General features: G+C 43.3%; 1 protein-coding gene across 12 annotated transcripts in view; it reads left to right on the top strand.

The window, feature by feature from the left end:
* Positions 1-16,711, top strand: part of TRRAP (transformation/transcription domain associated protein) — a 118,730-nt gene that overhangs the window by 75,376 nt on the left and 26,643 nt on the right. For 8 of the 12 annotated variants that reach the window (XM_058569264.1, XM_058569267.1, XM_058569269.1 and 5 more), the window contains 11 exons: positions 2,076-2,255; positions 3,598-3,744; positions 6,812-6,931; positions 7,146-7,433; positions 7,598-7,735; positions 8,415-8,527; positions 9,250-9,385; positions 12,336-12,527; positions 14,320-14,548; positions 15,146-15,411; positions 15,982-16,082. In XM_058569264.1, coding sequence (XP_058425247.1) covers positions 2,076-2,255; positions 3,598-3,744; positions 6,812-6,931; positions 7,146-7,433; positions 7,598-7,735; positions 8,415-8,527; positions 9,250-9,385; positions 12,336-12,527; positions 14,320-14,548; positions 15,146-15,411; positions 15,982-16,082 — 1,910 coding nt within the window. The remainder of the gene's footprint in view (positions 1-2,075; positions 2,256-3,597; positions 3,745-6,811; positions 6,932-7,145; positions 7,434-7,597; positions 7,736-8,414; positions 8,528-9,249; positions 9,386-12,335; positions 12,528-14,319; positions 14,549-15,145; positions 15,412-15,981; positions 16,083-16,711) is intronic. The other 4 variants (XM_058569271.1, XM_058569270.1, XM_058569266.1 and 1 more) reach the window with 1 other exon arrangement.

Here is a 16,711-nt window from a genome sequence, read left to right as displayed (position 1 = left end):
AATGAGGAGTCAGTGCCGGTAATAAAGGTCTGACTGTTTCATTGGAGGGTAAGTCAGATGTTCTTTGACGTTTCTAACAGGACTGTAGTGAGACTTCTTGTTTGTTATTCAAATTGGCTATCCTTCATTTTTGGCTTAATCACCAAGGTAAAGCACCAGGCAACTTAGGTTTCCCATAGCGGGTTACCGATGCTGTGCAAGGAATTCTTGTCTACTCACCCAGAATGAATGAAACTAGAAGGTGACCAGTTACTTTGTGTAATGAGACAACTGAAACAAAGGTTGTGAAAATCTCTTTGAGGGAAAAAGAAGAGAATTGTGGCACTGTATTTCAGTCAGAGCTTGTTAGCATATTTCCATTTGTGCTGAATGTGTTTTTTCTTAGTGCTGTATATAGCATGGATTTGAAACTTTGCTAATGGCAACACGATGGGCAGAGTTCCCCAATTTATTCATCGTTCATTCAAGAGACCTATTGATTGGTATTAGGTGGCAGGCCGTGGGACAGGTACTATAGGTACAGAGTTGAAAAGATATTGACTGTGACAGGTACATAGAAATTGATGGAGGAAGGGGCAGGCTGAAGGGCACAAGCCAGGAATCCTCCATTCCTTCCCTCCTTTGTCTTGTGTATCTGGTCCATCACCAGGTGTTACCAGTTCAGAGTCCCTTACCTCCCTCCCTTCCCTCTTCTACCTCCCTCTTGTGGCCACCAGCATTGCTCACAAGGATGACAGGAACAGTTTCCTTGGTGTGCACCCATCTGCCCTCCTATCCAGTACAGTTTTCTTTATTGAAAAATTGCTCTTAAAAAATAAAGCAGAGCATCTCACTCCCCATCATTGTACTCAGCACGAAGTCTAGCCTCCAGAATACGGTCTTGCTGGTCCCCGAGTGACCAGACCCTTGCCTCTCTCTCCAGCCCCATGCTGTCCCTCTCTCCCTTAGTCATTAGTCTTCAGCCATGCTGGCCTCTCGTGTTCTTGAACGCCACACTCTTGCCACGTAAGCTAAGTGTTGAAGTTGGTCTTGTCCTTCCCTCTGACACTTCAGCTCCACGAGGGCAGAGGATACTATCTCTGTGAAGTGGACAAGTGAATCTCCAAGGCCTCACGCAGCACCTAGTGGTGCTCACTAAATATTTGCCAAAAGAATACAAAAGTAGGGGCTGGCCTGGTGGCCTAGTGGTTTAAGTTCACACACTCCGCTTCGGTGGCCCAGGGGTTGCAGGTTCAAATTCTGTGTGCAGACCTACACACCACTCATTAAGCCATGCTGTGGTGGCGTCCCATGTACAAAATAGAGGAAGATTGACACAGATGTTAGTGACAATCTTCCTCAAGCAAAAAGAGGAAGATTGGTGACAGATGTTAGCTCAGGGCCAACCTTCCTCACCAAAAAAAAAAAGGATTACAAGAGTGGCATGGTTGAGGGAGGGCAGCATGAGCAAAGGCCTAGTGGTGAAGCATGCTGGGGTGTGGGGAATAGTCACAGAAGTGTTCCGTGTGAGTGGGGAGTGTTGCATTACAGAGATCTTGTGAGCCATGCTAAGGAACTTGCCCTGTCCCCTGAGGGCTCTGGGAAGCCATTGGAGGGTGGAGGGAGGGAAGCACTGGGGTCAGCTGTGTGGAAGGAGGTGGATTTGAGAAGAGTAAGTCTGGAGGTGAGTTAGGAGGGTCTGCCCAGGCGGGAGGTGATGGCTGCCTAGATATTCAGGAGGTAAATCTGGCAGGGCTTGGTGATGTGGTGTGGGAGATGAAGGAGAAGGGAAATAGATGGATGAAGCAAAAGTGTCTGTTGTCTGGGAGGTGCCTCTGAGAGAACAGAAGAGGAAGCCTGTCTGGTAGGGGAGAAAGATGCTGAGCTTACGCTTAGACATGGAGTCAGAGGTACCTGAGTGAGGGACGTCCAGGAGAGAGGCTCAGACACTGCGTCTCAGCTCGGGAGAAGTGTGGAGCAGCGTCATCAGCATGTGCATGCTGGTCGAGATGACTGGGTGTTCACCGTGGCTCCACACACCTCAAACGCCAAGCGTATGTCTTAGGTGTGTCTTCTCTTCCACAAACTCTGTCTAGCTTCTTTTGGCGGTGTGTGAGAAGAGCACTCCCATTGGTACCAGCTGCCAAGGAGCTATGCTGCCGTCCATCACCAATGTCATCAATCTGGCCGACAGCCACGACCGAGCGGCCTTTGCCATGGTCACGCATGTCAAGCAGGAGCCTCGGGAGCGAGAGAACAGCGAGTCCAAAGAGGAGGTAATGCTGCAGATTGCATGGTGTCTCCTTTTCACAGCAGAACCCCATTTCTGTTGAAGAATTTTATGTTTTGCATATTTTTAGGGCAAGAGCAATGTATTAAAACCTGTCTCTACGTGAAACCTTTGAATGTGGTATCTGCATTCAGTTAGATTTTTTGAAGTTAGAATTGATAAGCATCTTGTGATGCCATTTGCTTTTGAGATAGGTCACTTTATTGTGATACAGCACTGCTTGGTACAGGATATTTCTTTCCAAGTGAGAAGTAGCCCGTGTTGGATTAGAAAGCACTGCTCTGGAGAGTGACCTCACCATACTGGAACCATCGCTGTAGCTGGTTCCACCAGCAGCCTGCTGAGAACCTCCCAGATTTCCGCTTCCTTCTATGGGGCAGCCCTTGAGCTGAGGTCAGCCAGCTGGGCTGATGCTTTAGTGTTGATGGCTCCAGTACTCCATGAAGGAGTGGCTGACACTACTCCAGACACAGATCTTTAAACTGTGTTTGCTTTAGATTGTTAGCTTTCGGAATCTCAGTCTCTCTGGAGCATTGGTTGTAGAAGACAACCACCTGGTATTGAAGGAGGAGGCATCCTCTTTGCTCTAAAAGGGATAGTTTGTTCCCTCTCGCATATGGGGATATCTACTCATTATGTTAATAAATAAGAATTTAAAATTTTCTTCACTGTTAATAAATATTAGATTATTTGGTGATTTGATCTTCTTTTCTTTCTGTAATCCTCCTGAGTGAAATTAATTACCAACTTGAAAATGATTCCTCTGTATTTTAAAGGGTGCATACCAAGTGTTGGTAACTTGACCTACAGGCTAGTTTGATGATTGAATTATTGACTGTGACTTCCCAGAAGCTCAGACGGAAATAAGATTTATTCCTCTTTGAAAATGAGTCGTATGAAACATTGTGTCAGCAAGGTTCTTTGCCATGACTGACAGTATTCTTGATCTGAATGAGCAAGGCAGCTAGGCAACTGTGTTGTATTTTGAGGAATGATAGTCTGTAATCCCTAATAATCTTTATTATTTTTACTGTTTAAAGTTTATAATTTTTTATTTTGCATTCCATAACCCAAATATGAAAACAAAACAATGACATTTTCATACTGTCATTTAAAAAAAGAGGGAGAGAGGTCTGGTCTAGTTAATATCGTTGTTTATTTATTTTAGAATTCAAGATTCTTTAAATAATTATAAACTTTCAGGAAACTAACTAAAATTTTACTTGCCAAAAATGTAACAGGCAGTACCTAAGAGTAGTGTTTGTTGGGTTTTCTTTAACTATTTGACCTTTTGGTTTTGCTTATTTGTGTTTGTGTTTGTTTTTTAGGATGTAGAGATAGATATTGAACTGGCTCCTGGAGACCAGACCAGCACACCCAAAACCAAGGAGCTTTCTGAAAAGGATATTGGAAACCAGCTGCACATGTTAACCAACAGACACGACAAATTTTTGGATACCCTCCGGGAAGTGAAGGTCAGTATGCAAGTTTGGAGGGAGGGTATTTTTTCCCCCCTGAATATTTTGAATCCTAAACCAGGATTCTTTTACAACCTGCGTAAAGTTCTCTTTTATAGGTCACACTTATTTTCTTTCCCATCTCAATTGAAACCATTATAGGTCTGTGAGACTCTAAAGATTTATATTTTATATGAAGATTTGAGAAAGGAATTACAGTGCCTTGTGGGAGAAAATAAGAAAAAGAGGTTATTTTCTCCACTATTATCCCTTAAAAGAAATGGTAAAATTGTTTATTAAAAATAAATATGTGATGAGACATTGCTGGATTACTTTTCAAGTACAATAAGAAAGGAGAAAATGAGAATAGGCTAATGTGGTAAAATCAGTTCCACTTTGCGGGGAGGGAACCTCCCAATGCATCTGTTTTGAGATCTAGCCAGTTAGAAACTCTTTGGTTTCCACAAACTCTCAGGTTAATCGTAGGGATGATCGTTTTTTGGTAATGACTGAGAGAATTAGTTAAGGCTTCATATACCATGTTACTTTTGAAGAGTATTACAAAGAAACAGTGATGATTCTGTTCATATCAGGAGCTAAGTGAAAAAAAAAATGATAAGCTACTTATCACAAATAATTTTTACATTTAAACTTTTCTGGTGAAACTTATCCTGAATTTGTGCATTAAATCAAACTTTGAACTTGTATCTGAGTGACACAGTTGTGGTGTTGGATAAACATAAAACGCTTGGTCTTCTGGTGCGTGCAGCAGGAAGCAGAGCATCCTCATATGTGTAGATGACACGCTCTCATTCACAGATGCCTGTCCCTCCCGCCATCACTGCCAGAAACAGTGGTTGTGGATCCACATTCCCAAACCCAAAGGCCTGTCTTGGTGATGGTCACCATGATAAGTCACCATGTAGATACTGACCCGTCAGTTGCCTTGTCATAATTTTGATGATCAGCTCATTGTGGAAGATCTGTCAGAGTACATTTTAGCAGTACATTGCTAAAAGTGTCTATATTTGGTTTTACCTATTTAAATTTTGTCCTTGGCTGAATTAGTCACAGCTGTGCACCTCCTCATCCCCTGTGGGGCCTTGGCTGCCCTCTGGACTGTGGTTGGGGTAGACCTAACATGGCTGCACATGGAGAATCTTGCCCGTGGGCGTCCCCTTGGCCCTTTCTAGCTGAGGCATCGTGGCCTGCGTTTCCAGTCCTGCCCTTTTTAGGAAGCTCACTCAAGCTGTAGTCTCATTTTCCTTGTTTACCCTTTTCACATTTTATCTCACTTAGTCATTCAACAGATATTTATTGAGTGCCCACCACGTACCAGGCACTGTTCTGGGCACTGGAAATATCACTGAATGAGACAGACAAGAGTAGTCAGCCCTCATAGGGCTTCTGTTCTAGTGGGGAAGTAAGTAATAATCAGAAAGAAGTGAAATCGGTGTATACTCCCTCAGGCAGAGAGATGGGTGCTGTGGAGAAAAAGCAGCAGGAGTGTTAGGGAGTTGGAGGGGGTGGTGTTCATGTGCTTTTATCTCACATGTTTCTGGAAGTTATTTTTCATATTTATATGTTTCGTACAGCGGGGTGGGGTTATAAATCGCTGTGTTCACAGTTTTGGCCCTGACCTTTTCATTCCTTAAGCTCCTCTACCTGTGAAGTGACTGGGCCAGTCAGCTCCTCTAGACTATTTGTGGCTAAGCCCAGAGGGACTGAGAGGCGTCCGAGTGGGTCCTTACACCAGGCACACCTGCTCTTTCTCTTTGCTGTGGGCACCTTGTCCCAGGATTGACCGTCTTACTCTCTGTGGGAAATCTGTTGAAGCCAGTGTCCCCTCTCTCTTCTCCCCGGCATTGCAGGGCCACCACTGTGCCCACACACTTCTTCACCTCGTTTTGTGATCGTGTGTAAGTGAGAACAAGCCGTGAACCTGTGGAGTCCCCCACTCGCAGTTAGAGATGAGCAGTTTTGTCAGCAGGTCTGTGCGTGCATGGCCCTTCAGTGCTCTTGGCCTCTGCTCTTGACTTGACACAGTGGCAGAGGTGAAGGGAGTAGCCACGTGAGGTCAGCCAGGCTAGTTTCATCCTGGTCATCCTCACGGGGCAGTCTGAGTATCAAATAGGAGTATCTTCACTTAAATGTTTTCTCCTATTTTCCTTGAAATATTTGTATCCTTGAGTTTTGCATTTTTAATAGAGACATAGATACAAGGGTGATTTCCCTTCTTGGGTCAGCTGTGGGAGAAAGGAAAGCATGATCATGACGCACGTGTCCCTGACACTCTTTCTCCATGTTGGGGCAGCAGGCCCCATGGCAGGCTCCCAAGTGCAAACCGGAGCCCTTCGGCACCAGCTGCTTGATGCCAGGTGGGGCCGTGTTGGCCTGATGGGCTTCAAGTAGGCTAGAAACTTGGCTATTGATAAGAAATGTTGGTAGCTAATTCAGATTTTCAAAAGCAACAAAGCTGTGGACAAAATCAAACACGTCTCTGTCTTTGGCACACGTCGGTTTCCAGCTCTGGCCCCCTTCGTAGGGTGTACATTCCAGTCCAGTCACTTTTCCATCTCTTGTCCACTGTCAATTGCAGAGGCTCTGAACTTTCATGGCTCTTGATTTGTTCCTCAGGATTGTACCTGTTGGCGGATAACTTCCCTCATAGGGGTGTGCTTCTTCTGTTTTCTCATTCATATTTTCAGTGGCCTCTGCTTTGGTGCCTGTGTACCTCTCATTTACACTTTCACTGTTGGCACTATGTTCATACTTCCCAGACAGGGTGGAATCAATAATGTTAGGAAATGCCCTTAAAAATTAAAAAAAGTAGGCGTGTCACCGATGAGCCCCTTACCCACATCTGTGCATGACTGCTAAGCACACCATGGGTTTCTGGCGCTCAGAATCTGTGTTTTTACTCTGACATGACATTTGCTCAGATCTTGGAAAGTTTGAAAGTGGAGGAGTGTCTGATGAGGTAGGGGACAGTGGTGTCTCCTGAGCATGCATGTGAGACACCTGGATGGCAGGATCGTTAGCACCAGCCCACGCCCAGTTATACTAATCTTTCTTCTTTCTGTAGACTGGAGCGCTGCTCGGCGCTTTTGTCCAGCTGTGTCACATTTCCACAACTCTGGCAGAAAAGACATGGGTCCAGCTTTTTCCCAGATTGTGGAAAATTCTGTCTGACAGACAGCAGCATGTGAGTATATTTTTAAAATCCTGTTTTGGAAAATGTCGTTTTAGCTTTTGATAAGTATTCATGAAAGAAAATAATCTTGAGTTTCAAAGGAGAAGAAACTACTGACTGTTATCTAAGAGTGAATTATCAAAAGTACTCCCAGATGCTATGTGAGAGAGGAAGGACATGCTGACTTTTGAATGAAGACCTGAATTAACTTGCCCTTTGGTTTCAGGCTTTAGCCGGTGAGATTAGTCCATTCCTGTGCAGTGGCAGTCACCAGGTGCAGCGGGATTGTCAGCCCAGCGCACTGAACTGCTTCGTGGAAGCCATGTCCCAGTGTGTCCCACCGATTCCCATCAGACCCTGTGTTCTGAAGTACTTGGGGAAAACACACAACCTTTGGTTCCGCTCCACCTTAATGCTGGAGCACCAGGCTTTTGAAAAAGGCCTGAGTCTGCAGATTAAGCCAAAGCAAACAACAGAATTTTATGAGCAGGAGAGCATAACTCCACCTCAGCAGGTGAGGCCTCACCTCATTTTGTTAATTATGTCTTCCTTGCCATTGTCTTCCCAGTTTCAATAAACCTCTCACAAGTGATTTTAAGTTACAATACAATGAAGTTGCTTTATTGAAAAAAATGTATTTTGTCATGAGCACTCAGAAGCCATGATCTGTGTTTTCAGGAGATACTGGATTCCCTTGCTGAACTTTACTCTTTGTTACAAGAGGAAGATATGTGGGCTGGGTTATGGCAGAAGCGTTGCAAGTATTCAGAGACAGCAACTGCTATTGCTTATGAGCAGCACGGATTCTTTGAGCAGGTAGCCACTGTTGAATGAAATGGCTCGGTTACATGCTTGATGAAAGGTCATTTATAATGTTTCTTCAATGTAATATCCTCAAGTCAGAGTTAACGTTTAAATAAGAAGTTTGCTGTTTTATTTGAAGCATTTATCCTACACATAAAGGCCGTTTGATTGATGTCTCAATTTAAGAGAAATGTACATATATGACATGAACATTTTTAAAGCCCAGTCCTAAATCCTCTACTGTTAGTTGCTAATGTGGATGCTTTTTATCTGCAGTCATTGGTCCTATTGGAAATGGTGGGTAGATTGCGTTTAGTGCTTACATTTTAATCCTCATGCTAGTCCTTTCAATGTAGTGTGGGCCACTGTCACAGGATACAGTTCTCAGCCCTGTGTAGGACACTGAGCCACTGAAAATCCAGAAGCATAGGCACAGGCTGTGGCCCCTGCTTTCACAGCCAGGTCTAGGCGGTCTCTCCTCCTTCTGTCTGTCTGGAGAATTACACACCCTCGGTTCTCCCCCCACTCTTTTCTGTTTTCGGTGCATAGAGAATTTCGGGTGTCAAGTGATCTGAGAGAAGAGTATGAGGTACTCCCAGGTCTGTGATCCAACTTGCCCTAAATAATTGAGCGATGGCCATGGAAAAGTTTCTAGTTAAACAGTGGTTTAAAAGCATTATTAACTTTTTAGGCACAAGAATCCTACGAAAAGGCCATGGATAAAGCCAAAAAGGAACATGAGAGGAGTAACGCGTCCCCTGCTATCTTCCCAGAATACCAGCTTTGGGAGGATCACTGGATTCGGTAAGCTGTACCGTGTTTGATGTATTCAAGAATAGGTTACAGGAACCAGTGAAAAATCTCTGAAATTTCCTCGAGTGTTTTTTTTTTGTGAGGAGGACCAGCCCTGAGCTAACATCTGATGCCCATCCTCCTCTTTTTTTCTGAGGAAGACTGGCCCTGAGCTAACATCCATGACCATCTTCCTCTGCTTTATATGGGACGCCACCACAGCACACCTCGACAAGCAGTGCGTCGGTGCGTGCCCGGGATCCGACCCGGCGAACCCTGGGCCACCGCAGCAGAGCACGCGCACTTAACCGCTTGCGCCACGGGGCTGGCCGCTCTCATGAGTGTTTTGAAAGGGGACTTTGAGACTTCCTTTATGGCCCCATAAAGAAAAGAACCAACAAAAACCTAAGAACAGTGTAAAAGTCTTGAGTAATTAAAAGTGTCTGTTGGGGAAACAATAAATGATTCCTGCTTATCCGCTGGCGCTGCTGCTCTGAGCTCTTTGCTGTATGGTGGGTGTTCTTGGTGCTCCAGGGAGCAGTTTCTTCCAGAGGGCGGGTGGAACCTACAGGGGAGCAAGACTCAGCACCCCACAGAAGCCCACCCTTTTCTGTGTGGGGAAGGAAATTTTTTTCTTTCTGTGGAATAGAAATAAATGCCTTAAAGTCTTGTGCCTGGCCCTGTCTGAGTCTGCTGGTAACTGAGCTTTTGCTCGTGAATCCCTATTCTTCCAGGTGCTCTAAGGAGTTGAACCAGTGGGAAGCCTTGACGGAATACGGCCAGTCCAAAGGTCACATAAACCCATACCTGGTCCTGGAGTGCGCTTGGCGGGTGTCCAACTGGACCGCCATGAAGGAGGCGTTGGTGCAGGTGAGACGTCCCTTCCACCTCCTGCCGATTCGTCCACTCTCAGGTTCTGTCCCCCACAGCTGCGGGGGTTCCTTTTACCAAAGCCATGAATCTCCCTGGAGAGTTCTCTTCACTTAGAACAAGGTGGGCGTCCTGGCAGATGAAAGATAGCTCTTGGGAAGCAAGAGTTATTGGAAGTGAGTACGGCCTGGGTGAGTCATACAAGGCCTGGAAGATTAGTTGCTGTCAGTAAAAATTTCTTGAATGAAACGGTATCATATTCAGAGCACATTATGTATCATGGAAGTGGTGATAGTGCAGTGTAAGTGAAGTTGAGTCATTAACTTGGTTGAGTGCCACATTTTAAACAATTAAACTCCGTCCAGAGGAATTTAGTACACAACAGGAGACTGGGCACAGAAGTACAATTCCCTTTCCCCACTGGGAAGCTTCTGGCGGAGGCATCAAAAGTCATTGGACAGTGCAGCTCTGTATGTCATCTGAACTCCACGACACATTGTTAGCCTTAGACAGTCTTCTGAGGTAGCCGTTCTTGTTGCTCTGGAATTTTCCTGCCTCAGTGCCCTGCCATCGTATTCCCCCCGACCCCTTCCTTGCTGCTGTTCCTCAGTTTCAACCTTTTCCATGAGGTGTTCATGTTATGGGGTTTAGAGGGAGGAATGCTGTCATCTTGGTCTCACCCTGTAAGGCTTTATTTATATTCACACCAGTGATTTTCCTTTCTTCTGAAGATGGAGACTGCGAAAGCACATGGAGATTGTAGGGCCGCTTTCTTTGAAATGATGAACCTAAAATTTTAACCTGTATTCTGGCTACAGTGTTTATTTCATTACTAATGTTGCTTTTTAACAAAATTTGAAAGATTGAAAAAATGAAGTAGTCACAAACTGTTAACCACAGAGGGTGGAAATGGAGACCAGGCTTGACTTTCCAGTTGGGATCTGAGAAATTTCTCACCTGATACAGGGAATTCATGTTGCTCCAAGAAATATCTAATGATTTATATAGGTAAAAAATATGTAGGGGCTGACCCGGTGGCATGGTGGTTAAGTTCAAGCGCTCTGCTTCGGTGGCCTGGGGTTCGCAAGTTCAAATCTGGGGCACGGACATATGCACCGCTCAGCAAGCCATGCTGTGGCGGCACCCCATATACAAAACAGAGTAAGATGGGTGCAGATGTTAGCTCAGGGCCAATCTTCCTCACCAAAAAAAAAAATATATATATATATATATATATCTGATAGAATGCATTTACAGTTGATCATTCTTTCTTTAATCTGATAAACATTGCACTGAATAAATATTTCTAGCTCGCTTGTTTTCTTTTTTCTCCTTTCCAAGGTCTCACTTAGCTGCATATATGTAGTATCATTCTGTCCGTAGGTCTGACAAATGAATTTCTTCTTTCATAAACTCTTGATTATTTTCTAAAAATTGTAGGGTACTTACTGGTTAGAAAAAAGCTCAAAGTATATGAATAAACATTCTGAGTAGTGCAGTAAAATAATTTCAAATGGTCTTGATAGTACTAAATTATTTACTCATGTGCTGATATTTAAAGGGAAAAAACTCAACAAGTTACTTTTCTTTTTGTTCCTGTGCATTGTGATTGTAGTGCTGCTGCAGTAGTATCTTCCTTGGTTTGATTTAATAGATGGGGTAATTTTTTTCAGTGGAGGAAAAAATAGAAGAGATGCCTTTGTTCTTGGTGTTACGGAGGGTGGGTGCTGGGATTGACAAAAGCCTATCTTGAATAATGTTTAAGTCCAGAAAATGTGAGATTGGTGGGGATAGTGTTAGAAGCAGATGTGTTCACAAGTTTGCCTTCCTGAATTTCTTCTTCATTGGATTATTGAGATCTAAGAGGGGCCATGAATGTGAATGTGCTTGGAAAAAGTAAGATGTAAAAAAACAAGCTAAAATGTTATATAAATGCAAGATGACATTATTATTACCATTATTATTCTTATATCATTTAGCCAGGTAGCGTTCTGGCACTGAAATGTATGTAATTTTTATTGTTACTTTCCAGAGGTGCTTCAGAATCAATGTTTTATTAATCTTGTTACAGCAAATTCTATAAAATTCCTTCAACAAAGATATCCTCTCATCTTCTTATACACAAAGATTATTTTTTAAAAGACTTTAATTTTTTATCATTTACTATTTTAAATGCTATGTAAGAGACTGATAAAATGCAGTGAGTTCTAGTGCTTTCTTTGGAAGGTGGTGGGCACTCGCAGGAGTGGACGTGGAGCCTGCACCCGGCTATGAGCTGCGGGAGCAGGAGCAGGGGTTAGAGGCCAAGGAGAGGAAATGTGACGGCTCGAGGATCCGTCTCCTTTGTAGTAGAACTGATATCCAAGACATAAGAAATCTGGCGGAAATTTTAAAGTAGATGAAAAAGTGTGGCTTTTAAATGACAGTGAAATTTATGAATGTTCACTCCTAGTATCAACCTGAGTCACTGTCTTCTGCTTCCTTGCATAATGTGGGCCAAGTTACATTAATTTCCCAGGATAACCGTATGAACTGTAAACAATTCAAAATTATACCAACATTTATCAGAGTGGAGATGAACGTATATTTAATACGTTGAAAATATGCTAGCAACTTTGTGGCCGAGTGGTGATTGTTAATCTGCTTGTCATAACAGTGTTGATCAGCGTCCTCTATTTTTGAAACTACTGATGCCTTTAAAGCAAGGAGCTTGGGGCATGCCTTCATAGCGAGAGAGATGGGCCACTCACTGGTATTCAGAAAAGGAGAGTATCCAGAAAAAGCTATCTAAATGTGTGACTTCTCTAAAGAAAATAAACATCTATTTATGGCTTAATTTCTGTTTATTGCTTTTCATAATTGGCTGCAAGAAAATTGGCTTTCCTTTTTGACTCTTTATACTGAGAGGAAGAATGCTCATCGCTCCTATGTAATGTTCTTTCACCACCAGGTGGAAGTAAGTTGTCCCAAGGAGATGGCCTGGAAAGTCAACATGTACCGTGGATACCTGGCGATCTGCCACCCTGAGGAGCAGCAGCTGAGCTTCATTGAACGCCTGGTGGAAATGGCCAGCAGCTTGGCCATCCGTGAGTGGCGGCGGCTGCCCCACGTGGTGTCCCATGTGCACACGCCTCTTCTCCAGGTGGGTACAGTGCTGTCTCATGGGTCCATCCCAGTAGAGCACCTCCCATCCAGGCTGGGGTTGGTAACCTGAGCTGGACAGCAGAGAGGAAATTCCTTCCACTTGTCTTTTCCTTTCCTATTTAAACTCACCCTCAGTGAAAGGAAGGCCCGAGTCAAAATGACAAGGAATAAAGTGTTGCTTCCCATTTGTGAAGCTTCCAAGGGGTTTAAGTGACAGAAGCCATCCTCAGGAGTGGTTTTGATGATTTTCATTTTTGCTTCAGAAATTTTCTTTCATGCCTACTACATCACCATCAGTATGATGTTCACTGTTCAGTCTGAAAAGGTCTCGCATCCTCTGAGACACTTAAGACTGCTGATTAAATAGCCTGTGCCTTGGCCTCTTCCTTTGTGTATCATCTTCACTATTTCTGATGATGTATTCCAGCCACACCAGCCGCCATTCAGTGGCTCGTCTCTAAAGCATCTCTCCCCTTGCACATGCTGCTCCTCTCCACAGAACACACTTCTTCCCACTCCTCTAGCCTCTGTGTGTGTATGCGCACACACATGCACACACATACCCGCCCTGGGGACTCTGCCAGCAGGTGAGTGGTTATCAGCATCTGGAAGAGGGAGAATGGAGAGTGGCTACCAGTGGGCCCAGGGCTTCCTTTGGGAAGGGTGTAAATGTTCTATAGTTAGACAGTGGTGATAGTTGTACAACTCTGGGAATATACTAAAAACTACAGAATTGTACACTTTAAAGGGTGATTTTGATGATATTTTAATTATGTATCAGTAAAGCCGTTATAAAACAAACATCCCATTGTTCTATTTTCAGTAGGTTTTGGTTGGGGAAGGGATTAGATAAAGTTTTCAAAAATCTGAATGTAATGAGCTAAATTTGAAATATAGATGGAAAGCATGAATTCTTCTAGGCAGTTTTTAAAATTAAGACCAACAACAGGATACTGAGTTCTGAATAAGATGCTTTGTTTGCAAGATTCAAACAATTTTAAAACGTAGATTCTGCCTCAAAGGAACATCTAACTAGAGGGAGAAGGTGTATCCATAAGAAGCAAAATTTAAAATAAGAGGGAGAGTACAATTCAGTGCTGTGGGAGTAGGAAAGAAAATAAGCATAAGCATTCAGAGGAGGGAGAAATCCCTGTGGGAGGGGAAGGTAGGACTTGATGGGTAGAGTTGGGATAGCCTCAGAATTGTGTCCAGGATGTTCCCGGGAAGGAGATAGCACCACAAGTTTAGAGCCAGCAACACATCTGGGGTTTAAAGAGTAGTAGTCTAGACAGACTCATAAGGGATGTGATTGAAAGTACATATATCAGCCCAAAGAGATCGCTAGAACCATGTTTTAAGACATTTAATATGGCTGTGGGGTTTAAATGTTGATGGAAGGAAAGCCTGAGGGCAGGGGGACAAGGCTGTTCTGTCTTAGACATTGTAGACAAAGAGCCACACTTGGTTGGTGGCAAAGGGAATGGAGAAGAGAAGATAGTTTGGAGACTTCCCATCAGCAAGGGCAGTCTGTTGTTCTCCCAATTTCCTGTCTCACAGTAGCCTCAGAGCTGAGGTTTTAAAATTGGAGGATCGTGAGAGTAGTGTTCGAGGTGAAGAAGAAATTAAATCTGGGATGTAGGGTATCTGTATACGTCAGAGTGCTTCCTTTGGTAATTGAACCGTGAGGTCTTAATAAAGGTCAGGCTCCTGATTGACTCTGTGATTTGTTTTCCTCATTTGATCTGTAATATAGTGCTTATTGTGGAATTTCTTACACTGGTCCCATTCAGGCAGCTCAGCAAATCATTGAACTTCAGGAAGCTGCGCAAATAAACGCAGGCTTACAGCCGACCAACCTAGGGAGGAACAACAGTCTGCACGACATGAAGACGGTGGTGAAGACCTGGAGGAACAGGCTGCCCATTGTGTCTGACGACTTGTCCCACTGGAGCAGCGTCTTCATGTGGAGGCAGCATCATTACCAGGGTAAACCTACCTGGTCCGGCATGCATTCATCATGTAATTTTCCAGACACCCCACTCTTCTGGTTTCTTGTCTTGGTTTTGTTTTTTTTTCTTTTACCAGATTTTCTATTTTTTGGTGGGTATGGTAGGTGATGGTTGGTATGGTGAGGGTAAAGATGCAGGTGGTGAAAGATGGGAAGCTTTTTTTCCCCTCCCTGTTACCTTTTTCTAACTAGAACAGAATTGCTGCTAGACACTTCCTGTTGCATCAGGGGCTCAGACCAGTGGGATAGGAGCCACAGGTTGTGGCACTCTTTGTTTGGAGGAAGATTTGCTCTCAGGTGGCTATGTGTAGCCTTCTCGAGTGTTCCTGGTCCCCTCTGCTCATCCCCTAAAGCTGCCAGGCATCTGTTTGTTTAGAGCATCCCTCATGATTTAGTTAGCCAGGATGGTAAAGCTCAACTCAATAGTTAGTGCTGCTTACATCTTTCTTTTGATACAAAATACAAGGAAAAGTAATGAGGGTTTATCACAGAGCTTCCCATTTTCATAAGCTGTGTGTGTTTTGTTTTCATTTTTTATTGAAGCCTTATTGTGGAATACTTTGAGAAATGTTTGACGTGGACTGATAACTTGTTTCTTTGCTTTCTAGCCATTGTAACTGCCTATGAAAATAGTTCTCAGCATGATCCAAGTTCAAATAACGCTATGCTTGGGGTTCACGCATCAGCTTCAGCAATCATCCAATATGGGAAAATTGCCCGAAAACAAGGACTGGTTAATGTAGCTCTGGATATATTAAGTCGTATTCATACTATTCCAACCGTTCCTATTGTGGATTGCTTCCAGAAGATTCGACAGCAAGTCAAATGCTACCTCCAACTGGCAGGAGTCATGGGGAAAAACGAGTGTATGCAGGTAGAGTGCCAGTGGGACCCACTGCCTGCCCCTTGGCCAAGGGGTTCCAGGAAAGAGTGGGAGTGTCCACTTGGAAACTGGTTCAGATCACAGGGAAGGAGGATTAGAACTTTCTGTAAACACAGCCGTAGTAGTGGGAAACAATCCTTCCAAAACAAGAAAGGGAAAGGAAACGACTTGCATATTTGATGGTTTCTGTTCTGCTGTATATTTGGTTAATGTATTTAAGGAAAGAAAATTAAAAACTATAAGATTATGAGGGTATGAGGTAGAATTTGGTTATGTTCAGAGGAATATTCATAAAAGCAATGAAACTGACTAGACATATGAAGCTTTGGAGACAATCATACCCTTAAGGTATCTAGAACTGAACTTGTCATTTAGTGACTCAGTTTAAGTACCACTTGTCCGTCAGCGAATATTCATGGTAGGCAAGTCTTGTCAATTTAAAGTACGCTGGTTAGTCACCCTTAGGGCTTGTTGCCTAGATAAATATTTTAATGAAGTTTTTGTTTTATTGTCTAGAAATTTCAAGAACTTTTTTCCTACTCTTTTTTTTTGTTTAAATAGGGCCTTGAAGTTATTGAATCTACAAACTTAAAATATTTCACAAAAGAGATGACAGCTGAATTTTATGCACTCAAGGGAATGTTCTTGGCTCAGATCAACAAGTATGTATGTTGTATAAGGGAAGGATGAGAGAAACTCATCTGATTATTTAGTTATTTATAACTTGAAGCCAATGTGATGTTCAAGCTAGAAATTGGTATGATTTAGTGATAGTTGTCAAGTGTGATATTTCTGGTGTTATACCTCCGCGAAGATAGTAACTTGCAGCAGATTGATAAGCCAATCTGATGTGTATTACTTAAAAAGCTTTTTAAAAACGAGTTGCTGGAATATAGAACTGCTGATAACATGGATTCATTTCCCCGTTTTCTCAGCATGACATTTTGCAACAGAGTTGATTCCTTTTATGGAGATGATTTTGTTTTAGAGCAGTAGGTCAGTCAACTGTGGCCTACGGGACAAATCTGGCTAGTGTCTGGTTTTTGTAAATGATGTATCAGAACACACCCATACCCACTGGCGTTGTCTATGGCTGCTTTCACACTATGGCAGCAGAGTTGAGAAGACGTAACAGAAATTGTGTGGCCTGCAAAGCCTAAACCATTTACTGTTTGGCCCATTATAGAAAAAGGTTGCTGAATCTTGTTTTAGAGAAATGAACATCAGATGAAATTTTGTAAAAAGTATACAAATGAGATGTACTTACAGGATGCGGCCTGTTGCCGTATGT

Source organism: Diceros bicornis, chromosome 26, assembly GCF_020826845.1.
Source record: "Diceros bicornis minor isolate mBicDic1 chromosome 26, mDicBic1.mat.cur, whole genome shotgun sequence".
NCBI lineage: Eukaryota > Metazoa > Chordata > Mammalia > Perissodactyla > Rhinocerotidae > Diceros > Diceros bicornis.
The sequence above is the reverse complement of the archived record's forward strand: the minus strand, read 5'-3'. Positions and strand labels throughout refer to the sequence as shown.